This window comes from Lepidochelys olivacea (assembly GCF_965140295.1).
Source record: "Lepidochelys olivacea isolate rLepOli2 genome assembly, chromosome: 17".
NCBI classification, from domain to species: Eukaryota; Metazoa; Chordata; order Testudines; family Cheloniidae; genus Lepidochelys; species Lepidochelys olivacea.
In genome coordinates this window covers 340,450-356,218 of record NC_140427.1, presented here as the reverse complement: position 1 = coordinate 356,218, position 15,769 = coordinate 340,450, and the positions used below count along the sequence as shown (strand labels likewise).

General features: G+C 44.6%; 1 protein-coding gene across 2 annotated transcripts in view; it reads left to right on the top strand.

Annotated features, from left to right (window-relative positions):
* Window positions 1-15,769, top strand: part of PITPNA (phosphatidylinositol transfer protein alpha) — a 47,512-nt gene that overhangs the window by 27,534 nt on the left and 4,209 nt on the right. Inside the window, exons 6-11 of one of the 2 annotated variants that reach the window (XM_084650975.1) lie at window positions 4,497-4,571; window positions 5,005-5,088; window positions 10,751-10,828; window positions 11,087-11,197; window positions 13,890-14,012; window positions 14,784-14,853. In XM_084650975.1, coding sequence (XP_084507101.1) covers window positions 4,497-4,571; window positions 5,005-5,088; window positions 10,751-10,828; window positions 11,087-11,197; window positions 13,890-14,012; window positions 14,784-14,831 — 519 coding nt within the window. In that variant the 3' untranslated portion in view covers window positions 14,832-14,853. Of the gene's footprint in view, window positions 1-444; window positions 1,835-4,496; window positions 4,572-5,004; window positions 5,089-10,750; window positions 10,829-11,086; window positions 11,198-13,889; window positions 14,013-14,783; window positions 14,854-15,769 lie in introns of those variants that run through there. The other variant, XM_084650974.1, reaches the window with a different exon arrangement.

The following is a 15,769-nucleotide window of genomic DNA, read 5'->3' as shown; positions in this document are numbered from 1 at the left end:
GAGGAGAAATTCAAGTAGCTGTGGTGAAAGCTCTGCACACTGTACTGTCTGGTTTCAGTGCTTACCTGAACACTAAGGGCACGGCTACACTTGCAAATGTAGAGCGCTTTGAGTTAAACCAATCTTTGTAAAGCGCAGTAGGGAAAGCGATGCAGTCTGTCCATACTGACAGCTGCGAGCGCACTGGTGTGTCCACATTTGCGGCACTTGCAGCGGCATTGGGAGCAGTGCATTGTGGGCAGCTATTCCGCAGAGCACCTCTTCCCATTCTGGCGCTGTGGCTTGTGGGAAGGGGGCGGGATGTGTGGGGCATTCTGGGTCCTGTCCCAATACCCCGTGATGCATCGGTTAGGATCCCAGCAATCCCTCTGCTTCCATCCACAATTGGTGCCATCTTTCAACATTTTTTGTACTGCGCGCTCTGTCTTCCCTTTTGGTCTGCAGGAATGGAGCCCGAACTGTTGAGGAATGTGCTGATGAATCTCGCCAGCACATCATGTTTGGCACTTGAGTTACTCCTTAAGATCCAAAGTGATGGTGAGGACTCCGACGATGATATCGACTTGGGTAATGCATATGACATGAGATTGCTTGTGGCATTCACAGACATGCTCACCACCACGGAACAGAGCTTTTGGGCTTGGGAAACAAGCGGTGAGTGGTGGGATCACATTGTCATGCAAGTCCGGGATGATGAGCAGTGGCTGCAGAACTTTTGGATGAGAAAAGCCACTTTCATGGGACTGTGTGAGGAGCTCACCCCCACCCTGCGGCGCAAGGACATGATGAGAGCTGTCCTGACTGTGGAGAAGCGGGTGACTATTGCAATCTGGAAGCTGGCAAATCCAGACAGCTACCGATCGGTCGCTAACCAGTTTGGACTGGGGAAGTCGGGCGTTGGAATCGTGTTGATATAAGTTTGCAGGGCCATTAATCGCATCCTGCTCAGAAGAACTGTGACTCTTGGTAATGTGCATGACATTGTGGATGGCTTTGCACAAATGGGTTTCCCTAACAGCGGAGGGGCGATAGATGAGACGCATATTCCAGTTCTGGCACCAGCCCACCTAGCCTCCAAGTAAGTTAAATGGAAGGGCTATTTCTCTGTGGTTCTCCAGGTGCTTGTGGATCACCGTGGGTGTTTCATTGACATTAACGCAGGCTGGCCAGGAAAGGTGCATGACGCACGCATCTTTCGGAACACTGGCCTGTTCAGGAAGCTGCAAGCCGGGACTCTTTTCCCAGACCAGAAGATCACAGTAGGGGAAATCGAAATGCCCATTGTGATCCTTGGAGACCCCGCTTACCCTTTAATGCCATGGCTCATGAAACCCTACTCAGGGAGCCTTGACAGCAGCGAGAAGCAGTTCAACAACAGGCTGAGCTGGTGCAGAAGGACTGTGGAGTGTGCTTTCGGACGTTTAAACGGCTGCTGGCACTCTCTGTATGGGAAGCTGGACCTGGCCGATGAAGCATCCCCGCGGTTATATCCGCGTGCTATACCCTCCATAACATTTGTGAAGGGAAGGGTTGAACGATTCACTCAGGCATGGAACTTGGAGGTTCAACACCTGGAGACTGAATTTGAACAGCCAGAGAGCAGGGCTACTAGAGGGGCCTAGCGCGGGACTGCAAGGATTAGGGATGCCTTGAGGGAGCAATTTGAGGCTGAAAGCCACCAGTAATGTCGGGTGTCGTGGATGGGAGTGAAGTGCAGTGGTTCCAATGTTAGTAGGAATCTGTGTTTGCTACATATGATACACTGACTTGCAGTGCCTGTTTCCTTCCTGGGCTAAGGTATCTTTTACGTTATGCAATAATAAAGAATGTTTTCAAAGCAAAAAAATGCATTTATTGAAAAGAAAATGCATTTATTGAAAAGAGAAACAACTGCGTGGGAAACAGAAAGGGCAAGGGGCTGGGGTGGGGAACGGTACAATCACAAGTTTGCGTATGTCCTGTTATCATACTCAGCCTTCCTGTCTGGAGTGCTGTGCAATGAGTGCTATACTGCATGGTGATGGGAGTTGAGCACAGTGGATAAGGGTCTTAGTTTTCAGGGCTGGGTGGTGAAGCTACAGGTGTTGGAGGCAGCTGGTGGCAGTAAGAACCTGGATGTTAGGGAAAGTGGGTTGGAGGTGACATGGGGGCACAAGGGAAAGAGTTTTGCGACAAGGGCTGCAGGGCGGTGTGGACGTGGTAGTGCTCCGCCTGCATGGCTATCCGCGCCTGGATCGAGTCCGCTTAGCGCTCCATGATACTTATCAACCGCTCTGTGTTTTTGGTGCCAGCGATCTGCATTCTGTTGGTGGACCCTCCTTTCACTCTCCTGCCACTCCTGCACTTTTTGATTTTCATTAAGGGAGTGTTGCATGACTTCATGCAGCATGTCCTCTTCGGTTCTATGTGGCCTCTTCCTGATTCTTTGCAGCCTCTTGGCCGGTGATAACACAGATGCTGAGATCTCAAGGTTGCATCTGTAAAGGCAAAATGTAACACTTAACAGAGGCAGCATTGTTCACACCAGAGAGAGCAATGATTCTCCTGTACTTAAGAAGGACAAACACAGTCTACACAATAGCATAATTTGCCCGTCCCAAAGCAAGCGCACATAACCCCTGGGAGCCCCAAAATGGTGAGTAAGCACAGGGTCAAGGGGGACTGATTCTTTCATGGTTGTACTGTCCTCTGGGTTTCTGTGCCTTAGGGAGAGCCAACAGCTGCAGGGGGGCCCCTATGCTGAACAGTGTCCCTACATCTTCCCCAGGAGTTTGTCCTGGAAGATATCTCACTGCTGAGGGTGATCTGGGAAGCAAGGGAGGGTCTTCTACTACAATGCGGCTTCTGCCCTAGCCCATATGCAGCTTGCCTGTGTGTAGCAATGGTCCCCCCGCCCCTCACGGCACAGTGGCCTGACTGGGATAAGGACCACAGTGGCTCTCCCACAAAACCTGCACAAGCGCATTGCCAGAGTTCTGGATGAGACCTTTGAAGAGATCACTGAGGCGGATTACCGCAGTGTGAGAGAGCATCTAGGCATGCATGCAGCCCTAACTCTTCTCACCCCAAAAACCCGCACCGAATAACTTCCTTCCCAAAATAAAAGCCGTTTACCAGGAGCCTCCTATGGTGTTTGTCCTTCCCTAAGCACTGGCTGCTGTGACTGGCTACCTTCCTCCTGGCTTGAGAACAGCTCCTGGCTGCATGCATCTAGGGATGCCAGCGTGTCTTCCTCCTCCTCAGCACCCTCACTCCCGCATTGCTCCTCCTATCGTGTTGGACCGTGCTCTGAAGTGTCCACGATGGTACTCGGAGTGGAGGTGGGGTCGCCCCCAAGTATCGCGTCCAGCTCTTTGTGAAAACGGCAGGTCGCAGGGGCAGCACCGGAGCAGCTATTTGCCTCTGGGCTTTGCGGTAGGCGTTCCACAGCTACTTCGCTTTAACCCTGCACTGCACTGCATCCCGGTCATGGCCACTTTTCATCATGTCCATTGATATCTGCCCGAAGGTATCGTAATTCCTATGGCTGGAGCGCAGCTGGGACTGGACAGCTTCCTCCCCCCTGAACACTGAAGTCCAGCACCTCGCCATTGCTCCATACTGGGGATCACCTGGCGCATGGAGGCATGGTCACCTGCAAAGATTCACTGAGAGCACTCCACGCCTGGCTGAACAAACAGGAAGGGGATTTTCAAAATTCCCAGAGAATTTAAAGGGCGGGTCTGATGGTTGGTCACCTGAGGGCAGGACAGTAGAGTTCAAAGTGGTGACCAGAGTGGCTAGAACAGGCATTGTGGGACACTTCTGGAGGCCGATCAGAGCGCATTAACAGACAGGGAGTCCCTCCAATGTGGGCGCACCAAATGTTATTCCACTCGCTGAGGTGGAGTACCAGGAGCTCTGTAGCCGTGGAGTCAGAGCGCTCTATGTGCCTTGCCAGTGTCGACAAGTCATGAGTTAGAGTGCACTGAGCTGCTTTAATTTTGCTCTAACTTGCAAGTGTAGCCATGCCCTAAGGTGCATGTTTCCAAGGACAGTTTGAATCCAGTTCTGGATCCACATTTTGTCTTTTAAAAGCCAACTTCTGCCCTATTTCTTCCACATCTGTCATCTAATCAAAGCTGTATTTGGCAGTCTGGTTTACTTCTGTTAAACAGGCTTCCTCCCTTGGGTCTTCATTCCTTTCTTTAAAAAAATAAAACATCCTGTAAATGAAATAGGTAACAAACTCCAATGCTCTGGGTATCAGACTTATTAAGTGTCTTGTATGGACAACTTATGCTTTGACCTAATCTTATACCTGGCCACCAGTCATGGGTACTTTCAGAAATGTACATGCAAATAGAAATCTGAAATCACATTGTCACTACATTCAAACCTTGGTCCCAGGTCTGGGAGTAACTGATAACTTTGCTGCTATATATCAGTCAATCAGCAATAAGATCATGTTAGTCTCTTGGATCCCAACAGGTAACCAAAATTTTTCTTTATGGCAGAATGAGTACATGAAAGATGACTTTCTGATCAAAATTGAAACCTGGCACAAACCGGACCTTGGAATGCAGGAGAATGTAAGTGCTTTCAGTGAGGAACTTTGTGACATTAAGTGGCTAGATCTGTTGCTTGTCCTGTTTTTGAATTCAGTATTGTTATTCTCTTCACATTTCTGGGATTAACATACCTCATGTCAGGCTAGCAAGGAGACTATGCCCCTTATGATTAGACTCCCTTTTGCCTGCTCTGGGTGGGAATGGATGCTTATTAAAACTGTACTCCTGTAGCTCTTGTGCAGAAATTGGTTGGGTTTTGCAGCTTCACTTCTGAATTACCTTTTTCTTTAGCTGATTTTATGTTTCAACATTAACTGGTGAAGCCCTCAACTCTGACCCCCTGCTAATGGGTGCTTGATGCTCAGATCTTTATCTCTGTTCTCCATTCTAATTTGGCATGGGGATGATGTGTAGATGGTTTGAAATAAAAATCTGGCTCCCACTTCTACTGCAGGTTCATAAACTAGAGCCAGATGTATGGAAGAATGTAGAAGCAATTTATATAGACATTGCAGATCGGAACCAAGTGCTCTCCAAGGTATGCTGGTGGGTAAAGCATTTCATGTGATGGCATTAGTATTACAAAAGGAAGATTGATGCAAACCTCATTTCTGAAAATTAGCATGACCCTGCAGATAGTCAGACAAGAAGTGAGGAGGGAAGGAGAGAGTTTTTTTAATGGGGGCGTGACTGTGGTCGCTGGAGGGGCTACACTGAGAATGCTTCATCAGGGCAAACTGAAAAGCATAGGGCAGATGATCCCCAAAACTGGTGGTTTATTTTATAAATAGATTTCATCAAGCAGCTTCTGTAACACCTTAATGGTTACCAAGAAGCAAAAACACAGTTCCCTTTAATCAATCCAGGCTTTGGCTCCCACCCAGACAGCCTAGTCTGATATAGTGAAAACCTTATTCACCATATGTAAAGCTCAACCAATCCCGTGAGATCGGACACATTACCCACCAAGTCAATGAATACTTCAGATCTTACCCAAATGCATGCTTAAAGCCAATCCTTATTAACTAAATCTAAGATTTATTTAAAAAGAAAAGAAAGAGTTACTGTGGTTAAAAGATCATTATATATACGACGATGAATCATGTTCTTATGTCAGTTTCATAGCAGAGATGGTGAGGCTGCTGATTTGTAAAAGTCCTTCTAGAATCTGTTCAATAGGTTATAGCCCAGTAGGCAGTCCGTGTGCATAGTTTTGTTCAAATTCTTCCATGAGAATTGCAGGGCTAATCCAGAATAGATCTGGAGACCTCAGTCTTGTGATTTAGACTTTCCCTGACAAAGTTTTAAGCAGATCTGAGATAGTAAGGATCAGGCTCGAAAGTTTCTTTATAGCTGAAAGAAAAGGAGTACTAGTGGCACCTTAGAGACTAACCAATTTCACGAAAGCTTATGCTCAAATAACTTGTTTCAGAGTAACAGCCGTGTTAGTCTATCTTTGCAAAAAGAAAAGGAGTACTTGTGGCACCTTAGAGACTAACCAATGTATTTGAGCATGAGCTTTCGTGAGCTACAGCTCACTTCATCGGATGCATACCGTGGAAACTGCAGAAGACATTATATACACACAGAGACACATATATACACATTACATACACACATGGTCTCTGTGTGTATATAATGTCTTCTGCAGTTTCCACGGTATGCATCCGATGAAGTGAGCTGTAGCTCACGAAAGCTCATGCTCAAATAAATTGGTTAGTCTCTAAGGTGCCACAGGTACTCCTTTTCTTTTTTCAAATAACTTGGTTAGTCACTAAGGTGTCACTAGTACTCCTTTTCTTTTTGCAAATACAGACTAACACGGCTGCTACTCTGAAACCTGTCTCTATAGCTGAAGTTCAGCTGATAACCTCTTGGCAGCAAATAATCACAGAGGGCATTCCATGGATCAAGAATAAGTAATGTACATTGTTGCTTTGAAGTAAATCTGTGTTTCCTAAGCACACATCAATAACTACTTGTATTTATTAGCATAAGGCAATTAACTGTTCAAACAGTTCATAGGTAGCTTACTACAAACTTTAAAGAGAAATAAAGACAATGATATTATTACACCACAAGTTCTAACTACATGTTAGTATCTCCTTTTGATCTCTGAATCAATAGAATATAGTAATGAAATATCATAGATTGGAACAGAAGTTTAGCGTCTATAAGCTAATTAGATCACATTGTTAAACTTCTAACAAGATATAGGTATCAGAGTAACAGCCGTGTTAGTCTGTATTCGCAAAAAGAAAAGGAGTACTTGTGGCACCTTAGAGACTAACCAATTTATTTGAGCATAAGCTTTCGTGAGCTATAGCTCACTTCATCGGATGCATACTGTGGAAAATACAGAAGATGTTTTTATACACACAGAGCATGAAAAAATGGGTGTTTATCACTACAAAAGGTGTCTCGTCTCCCCACACTGGTAATAGCTTATCTAAAGTGATCACTCTCCTTACAATGTGTATGATAATCAAGGTGGGCCATTTCCAGCACAAATCCAGGGTTTAACAAGAACGTCTGAGGAAGGGGGGAGGAATAAACAAGGGGAAATAGGTTACTTTTTATAAAGAATCAACCATTCCCAGTCTCTATTCAAGCCTAAGTTAATTGTATCCAATTTGCAAATTAATTCCAATTCAGCAGTCTCTCGTTGGAGTCTGTTTTCGAAGTTTTTTTGTTGAAGGATAGTCACTTTGAGATCAGAAATCGAGTGACCAGAGAGATTGAAGTGTTCTCAGTCTGGTTTATGAACGTTATAATTCTTGACATCTGATTTGTGTCCATTTATTCTTTTACGTAGAGACTGTCCAGTTTGCCCAATGTACATGGCAGAGGGGCATTGCTGGCACATGATGGCATATATCACATTGGTAGATGTGCAGGTGAACGATTGTAAGGAGAGTGATCACTTTAGATAAGCTATTACCAACAGGAGAGTGGGTTTTGTGCGGGAGGGGGGAGAAAACCTGGATTTGTGTTGGAAATGGCCCACCTTGATTATCATACACATTGTAAGGAGAGTGATCACTTTAGAAATAGTTTTACTTTGTGTAATGACTCAACAAGGACTAGCCCTGTTTACCATTTCAATACTCTTCTAATACATCCTTGTGGGTTGTTTTCAGGTCACACAGCCTGCTGGTTGTTTAACTCTTACTGGCTCAGCGTGGCAGAGGGCTAAAGGAAACTGTAGAGAACAGTAGAGTCCTTTATGGACAATTTTGATGTAACTCTTAATTTTGTATCCAGTGCTTAGATACTACAAAGGTGGGCTTGGTAGAAATGCCTAGTTAAGTGTTGTTCATCTGTATATAGCATTGTAGTTGGCCATAGTACTTTGCTTAGCAAGGACTGACATTGTCCTTGTCTTGAAGAGCTTGGATTTCAAAGCAGCACAAAATAGACAATGGAGAAGAGGACAGGCGAGACCGGAAGAAATTCACAAAATAAGGTTATGGAGTTGGGTGGCTGGTGCTATATGCCTCACATTAACTTTTTTCCAGTATCTTTACCTTTTAAAGGGAATTAAGTTGCTTTTGTTTCAGTATAACACATGCAATAGTCTGAAATGGACACACTATTCAGATCTTTAGGGCCTTTAAATTGCAGTAATAAGTAAATTCCATCTCAGGTTCTTGCACCAAATCTCCATGAGCTCTGTCTTTGTGACTTGTCTAGGCACCAGAACCCTTCCATGGAATTATAGCTTGTATCTACATATCAGTAGTATATGTGTGTGTACGTATGTACACACACACACACACACACACACACACACACACACACACACACCCCCCCCCCCACAAAAAAAATTCATAATTCCCACATACCTTCCAAGTGTAATTCCCAGAAATTACATGTCACATCCGAGGCATGAAATTACACATGCAAAGCATTCTTTGAACAGGTGTTTGAGGCACATTTATCTGGATATTTTGAAATATGAGTGATGATGAGCAAGAGAAGAGGACTGCATGGGGGTGGGCGGGCGAGGGAGGGAAGAGACTGTTCTTAACACATTGATCCATGTACTCCTTTTTTTTTCCAAAAATGTGTGTTGGAGTGGTAAGGAGTCCAAACTAGCCCAAATACTACTGGCAGCTAGTGATTTGTTTCATGGTTGTGATGCCAAAGGGTGGTAATTTATGATTGTGAACATTAAATTCACATTTTTCAAAATGTTTCCCAAGTTTATGCACTTTAAACCTCTTCCATTCCTTTCCTTTCTCTCACTTGCTTTCTAATGGTATATACCATACATATGGTATATACCATGTCAAATAAATCTAGACAGACAAGAATCCAAACCATGTGCAATGCTTACCACTAGAAAGAAAAGGAGTACTTGTGGCACCTTAGAGACTCACCAATTTATTTGAGCATGAGCTTTCGTGAGCTACAGCTCACTTCATCGGATGCATACCGTGGAAACTGCAGCAGACTTTATATACACACATACACATATATAAAGTCTGCTGCAGTTTCCACAGTATGCATCTGATGAAGTGAGCTGTAGCTCACAAAAGCTCATGCTCAAATAAATTGGTTAGTCTCTAAGGTGCCACAAATACTCCTTTTCTTTTTGCGAATACAGACTAACACGGCTGTTACTCTGAAGCTTACCACTAGGTTTCCTGATCCTCACTTTTAAACTAACTCTACTATAACAGGTCTCTGTGATTGTATAAATAAGGAAACTCAATATCTGAATCCATAGATAATGCTCCACCTCAATATCAAGTCTAAAGTTTTACTAATATGCTGATTAAATCTAGTGTACTACAAGGTTCCAACACTGTTGGTGACATGGTATTCAGAAAGCAATAGAATAAAAAATAACTACACTTTTTTCTATGCTGCGTCAGTAAGACTGTAAATAAGTTGCGTTATCTTGTTTAAACTGCCTTCTTCCTGTAACTTAGATGCACAGACATAGCGTGTTTTTATTATTATATTTGGGCCGTGTGATCATGTAATTAATATCCTATTGCAGGAAGAGTTAGTCACTGTAGGAACCTAAGGTTCAGTTCTGCAATGAAAAGTATCTGTAAAGATGGCATGGTGGGGTTCCCCGTTCAGTGACTCAATCCTTTCAAGTCAAACTTACTTAACTGGAGTAAAGAAAGGTATTTTCTCTAATTTAGCCTGGCATCAGAATGCAACTGAAGTTTTATTGTGGTTTCTGCATTATTTCTAGTAATAAACTGACTGCAAAACCCAGATTTGAGTGATACCAGTTTAATTCCATATCTCCAGTGGGGTTACATTGGTGTAAATCAGGGCACAGTTTGGATTCTGAATGGAACTGGACTAGTCTGTTGCTCCAGAACAATTCAGCTTGCTCTCCCACACTGTATTGGCTCTACAATGATGCCAGGAGTAAAGGCTTTTTTGGTCACCAAAGTGTGTAGCTATTACTTGTAATATGCACAACAAACAAGTCTCAGTAAGAAGGTGCCACATCTCAATCGCTCTTCTGCCACTAAATCTACTTAAAATCTGAATTTCATGGCTTTTTTGCAATTAAAATCTCATTGTGGGTATTGGCAAAACCAAGTGTTTAAAATTAGTTGGTCCCCCCAAAAAATCGTGGGATTTAAAAATAAATAAATTTGGGGTTAGAGTTTCTAAATTAATCTCTCGTCTGAGTAATAAGGAACTTGAATCCCAAAGCAATTGTTTTGGAAGATTGGCCTTGAAAATAAGGATTTAAACAAAGTGTCTTCATATTCTCTATGATGCAGGGAAGTGTAGGAGTGCATTTTGACATGAGTACTGTGGTGATGCTGTTTTTATAGCACTGTCCAATATTGATGATTAGAAATACACAAGGTATGTCTGCCTTAGAGTGCTGTGTACGTTATTTCTTACAAGAGCCATGTGTTCTAGTCGCTTCCCAATACAGGTGATAATGTGAACCCTGTCTTGAAAAGCTTACAAACTAGTATCAGACACAATATACCAGTGGATTTGGTGGGGTAACAAAAGTAACATCAATTTTATAATACTCTTACTCAGCTAGGGTTAATGTACAGCATGGGGAAGTGAATTTTTTTCCTCTTGGCCAGTTTCTTAAAGGCTTCATGGAAAAAATGGGTCTTGAGGAGATGTTTGAGTTACTCTAGACACTAACCTGTCCTCCAAGATCTGTTTCTTATGGATAAACATGTTTATATTTACAACAGGATTACAAGCAGGAAGAAGACCCAGCAAAATTTAAATCTGTCAAGACTGGACGTGGTCCTCTGGGCCCCAACTGGAAGGTGTGGATCACAGACCTCAGCACATCATGTCTGTTTTTGTGACTAGAGTGTGGTTGTTGGGATGGGTCAGGCATATGGAGGTTGGGGTATTAATTTGTCTAAACAAGAGAGGAAGTGTTTTCATCTGTGTCAGTGGAGGGTCTTATGTATGCGTGCTGAACGAGTAGACTACAAGTTCTGGGGGTCCTGTCCTAGAAAAAGGTTCCTACAGAGTTTCTGATTTCAGCTCGTCATATGAACATCCTTGTCTCTTTGCAGAAAGAGCTGGGGAAACAGACAGATTGTCCGTACATGTGTGCTTACAAACTGGTAACAGTCAAGTTCAAGTGGTGGGGTCTGCAAAATAAAGTTGAGAACTTTATACAGAAGGTAAGTGAACCTGGTCAATATCGGGTTTTCAATGGCACCGTGGCCCCACTCCCCAACCCCACCCCAAGGCCCCGCCTGCACTTGGCCTCTTCCCTCCGAGGCCCCACTCGCTGCTCAGGCCTTTCCTCCTCACCCCGTTTGCTCATCTCCACCTCCTCTTTCTCTGTGTGAGCAGTGGGTGGGGCCTTGGAGGGAAGAGACAGAGTAGGGGAGGGGCCTAATAATGTATGTTTGTAAGGCCTTAGTGTCTCCATTGCCTTAGTGCAGGGGAGGGCAAACTATGGCCCACAGGCCAGAGCTGGCCCATCAGGGCTTTCAATCCGGCATGTGGGATTGTGAGCTCCATGGCGCAGTGGGACTAAGGCAGGCTCCCTGCCCTCCCTGGCTCCATGCTGCTCCTGGAAGTGGCCGGCACCACATCCCTGCTCCATGTGCTGCCCTTGCCTGCACGCACCACCCTCCGCAGCTCCCATTGGCCGGGAACAGGGAACTGCAGCCAATGGGCGCTTCAGGGGTGGTACCCACAGGTGAGAGAAGCACGTAGTGGAGCTTCCTGCCCAACCCTACCCCCAGGAGCCACTGCCGGACATGCTGGCAACTTCTGGGAGCAGTGCGGGGCCAGGGCACCTGCCTTAACCCCGCTGCGTGCTGCTGCCACCCCGGAGCCACTCAAGGTAAGCGGTGCTGGGCCAGAGACTGCACCCCTAACCTCCTGCCCTGCACCCCCTCCTGCACCCCAACCCCCTGCCCTGAGCCTCCAATCCCCTGTCCTGAGCCCCCTCCTACACCCCGCACTCCTCCTGCACCCCAACCCCCTGCCCCAGCCCTACATTCATGGTCCTGCATATAATTTTCCCACCCAGATGTGGCCCTCAGGCCAGAAAGTTCGCCCACCCCTGGCTTAGTGTCTGGGGTTCCTTTGGATAATTAGGTTCCATAAACCACACTTTTCTCCAGAAAATTTGGTTCTGGTTTTGTGAATGACTTGACTTGCCAGGGGATTGCAACTGTTAATTAAAAAACAAACAAACTGAACAAAGGAGCGCCTTACGTTGTACTCTTCATCAGTGTCTTGTCTTTCAGAGCACAGCAGCTAACGCATCTTGGATGTTGCTGGATAATACATAATAAATAACGCAAGCCTTTCAGTTAAAATAACCTCACGTGCTTGTAACTGGTTAAGGATGAGTTAAAAAATCTCACACTTCTACTTCAGTAGTGTGTTTAGTATGATTCTCCTGCCCTGCCCTGCCCTGCCCTGCTAGTCCTGAAGCCCAGGTCATAACTCCTTCCTTGAAACCAATGTTGTTGTTTAAAAAACAAACCTGGAACTCTTACTTAATTTCTCTCACACACAAAGGTCCAGTCAAACTGAGGCATTTACCTCTTTATGTAAGGAATGGATTGCACTGTCCTAGCCTCATGAATGAAAATTCAGCTGCAGGTCACTGGATGGGGCGCTTGGAAAAGATGCATTTCTTTGGGGATTCAAGACATTGGGTGATTACGTTATGTTTCCGTTGACTTTGGCAGGAATTGTCAGTCTCCAGGTGCAGCAGCCATGCAGGAAGGTAGATGAGGGAGAGTCAGTGCTGTTCTTCAGTGCTGCTTGTTTATCAAGAACCCAAATTGGGCGTGATACCTAACAAACGCAATAACAACGTCCATGTCCTGAAGAGCTTACAATCTAAGTAGACACAGCAGAGAATAAGGGAAAGGAATAGAACATAAAGGCAAAATGACTGAACAGTTGCCTCTTACACCAGGAATGGAAACGATCTAATGGGCAAGCCTGGATTAGTCAATGGGTACTATGTGCACGATCCCCATCTTGTGCAGGGCACCCCCCTCCTCCCGCCCCCAAACAAACAAACAAAAATCCACCAACCCAGGGCCAGGAAGGAGGTGGGGCATTGTAGGTGGAAGGCCCTGTCTGGATTCTGTAGTGAGCGCTAATGGATCAGAGGGGGGAACCGAGCCAGGTCTACTGGACTGGTGCTGCTGCAGGATGAGTGTGGGGTGGGCTTGTTCTCCAGCACCACTTCCCCCTCTGCCCAGGGGGAAGGACCCAACAATCCATCCCCCAGGGCCTCCCACCCCCAAAGGCAGGACCTGACCCCACTGGAGGCAGGTAAGGTGTGTGTGTGTGATGGGGGGGGAGAGTTCTCTTAATGCACAGGGCCCCAAAATTCTTTAATCTGACACTGCTGATGGGCTTTCAAATTAAACAAGAGGAATCACAGATGTCAAATCACTAACTCTAATTATTAATTCCTTCTCTTTTAAGCCTATTATGTAGTCTCAAGAGACTGCTGAGCCAATTCCACTGAAAACCTTATTGCATACCCCAGGCTATATGTAAGAACCCAAAATGGTCCAGTTTAAAAATCTAGAACACTGAATGACAGCATCCATGGTTTCTCTGGCAAGGGCATTTCAATTATAATGAACCAGAAATAGTTGGGTTTTTTCTTTTTCCGTCTGTAGCTTTCCTATGCTTGGCAAAGTGATCCCATTCCCATATAAAACAAAATGGCAAGCACTGAGGTTAGACCTGTAGCAATTCCCAGTGCACACATCTTTATGACCGTGCACATTAACTAACTGTAAACATATTGTTCTGCATGCTGAATTGTTGGGATTCTTTTTCCTGAGCTTTAAGTTGTTTGTTCCCTCACCTTTGTTTTTGCAGCAAGAGAAACGTCTTTTCACAAATTTCCACCGGCAGTTGTTTTGCTGGCTTGATAAGTGGGTTGATCTGACTATGGAGGACATTCGCAGGATGGAGGAGGAGACCAAGAAACAGCTGGATGAGGTAAGTGGGGAGGAGAGCAGGTGTGGGCTGTGAGGCAGTATCTGTATTCTAAACCTACTATGGGGTGGGGAAAGAAGGCCTGCCCCCTTGCTATGCAATACGCTCGCTTACCACACAGGTCATGCTGCTTCTGGTGGTTTAGGTGGTTGGATCTGACTTTTTGAGTTCTGGCTTCCTAGTTAGCACTGACTCTTTATATTGCTCTGGAACAACTTTTTTATTGGTTTCATTGGTAATTTAGAAGATCTGTTACGGACTATTTTAAAATAAATTAAGATATCTTCTCACTCGTTACTCTAATGAGTATTCAGCTCAGTGAGTCTCAGTAGGTTATCAGCAAAATCAGTCTCTGGGTATGGGGTGTTCGTGTGTGTGTTTTTATTTAAAAAAAAAAAAAAAAAAAAAGGCCCTGCTTTGAGAAATGTAGGTTTGGTGCTGGAGTTTCCATGCTCTCGCAATGAATATTCTTTGTAATTTTTTCACACTTCAAAATGTACTTGATTGTAGTACCCTGTGCCTTTTGCTCTTTGGGTAACAGAGCCCTAAAAGGAGCTGCAGCTTTGCCAGAAATGGTTCCGGGGCCTGCACAGCTTTTTTTTTTTTTTTTTTACAAACTGCTTTACGTTAGGACAGTTGTCAGGGATGCAAGACTTCACCTCTGAGGCCAAGAAACTCCCACCTTCACACCCTTACTTTGATGTGGAGCTGACAGGGAAGCCGATTACCAGCATGTGTTGGAACAAATAGCTAAAGATGCTTGCTTACTTTCAGATGAGAGAAAAAGATCCTGTGAAAGGAATGACAGCTGCAGATGACTAACGTGGCTTCCTCCTTGTGCACTGTATGTACCCAGAGTATCTGTCACACGCTTTGTTTTGGCATTCAATGCTATTTAGAGCAAAAATCAAATTGATTCACGTTAGCAAGGAGTCGGTACAGAAATTGTGCAAGTCAGAAATCTGTAGAGCTGCTCATTTTGCCTGATAATGAATACACTTTTCACCTTGCCAACTGAATTTACTGTCTTGTTTCAGAATTATTTGAAACTGTTTGTGAGCACAAGGAAAGTGCTCATATTAGAACAGTAAGGAAAGTTAAGGAAAGTTAAGTTAAGGAAAGCATCCTATTAGAATAGTAAACACAAAGTTACACTGATGCCTCATTTCTGTGTAATGTACCCATCACTTTGCATACCCTGTTAGAGGCCTTTTCAATAGTCTCAAATAATTAATAAATGAGCTTGAGTCTAGCAGCCCTGCCCTTTGGACATTTGAGGGTGTATTGGCCTGGATTGTGCCCAGCAACAATGTTCATCAATGGGCAAAGGTCTGGGGCAACATCCATAGGTCACAGGACAGAGAAGGAAGATATAGATGATGTTTCTTTAAGCTTCTGTTTTTGTCTTGTCTCTGTGTGCATCACTGTGGACATGCTGACTGTAGTGCTTTGATCCTTGGAACCAAAGTATTTGCATGTTTCAATTTTTCCTTGTTGGCCAGACTTCGTGCCAGTGTTCTAGGCAATGTACAGGTAATGGGGACAACTTTTTTTATACTTCTGCACTGCTGACATGAAGCAAACTTGAGTGGATGTAGGATAGGAAGCAATGTTTTTATCCATGACTACAGCAATATTAGTGGGGAAATGGTGGAAACTAAATGTCTGAAAGGCACTACTGATCAAGAGGAAAAAGTGTAGAAGGTTATAGAAGCTGCCTGTACATTATTTATCTAGATGGCAGTAGCTCCCACAGTGTG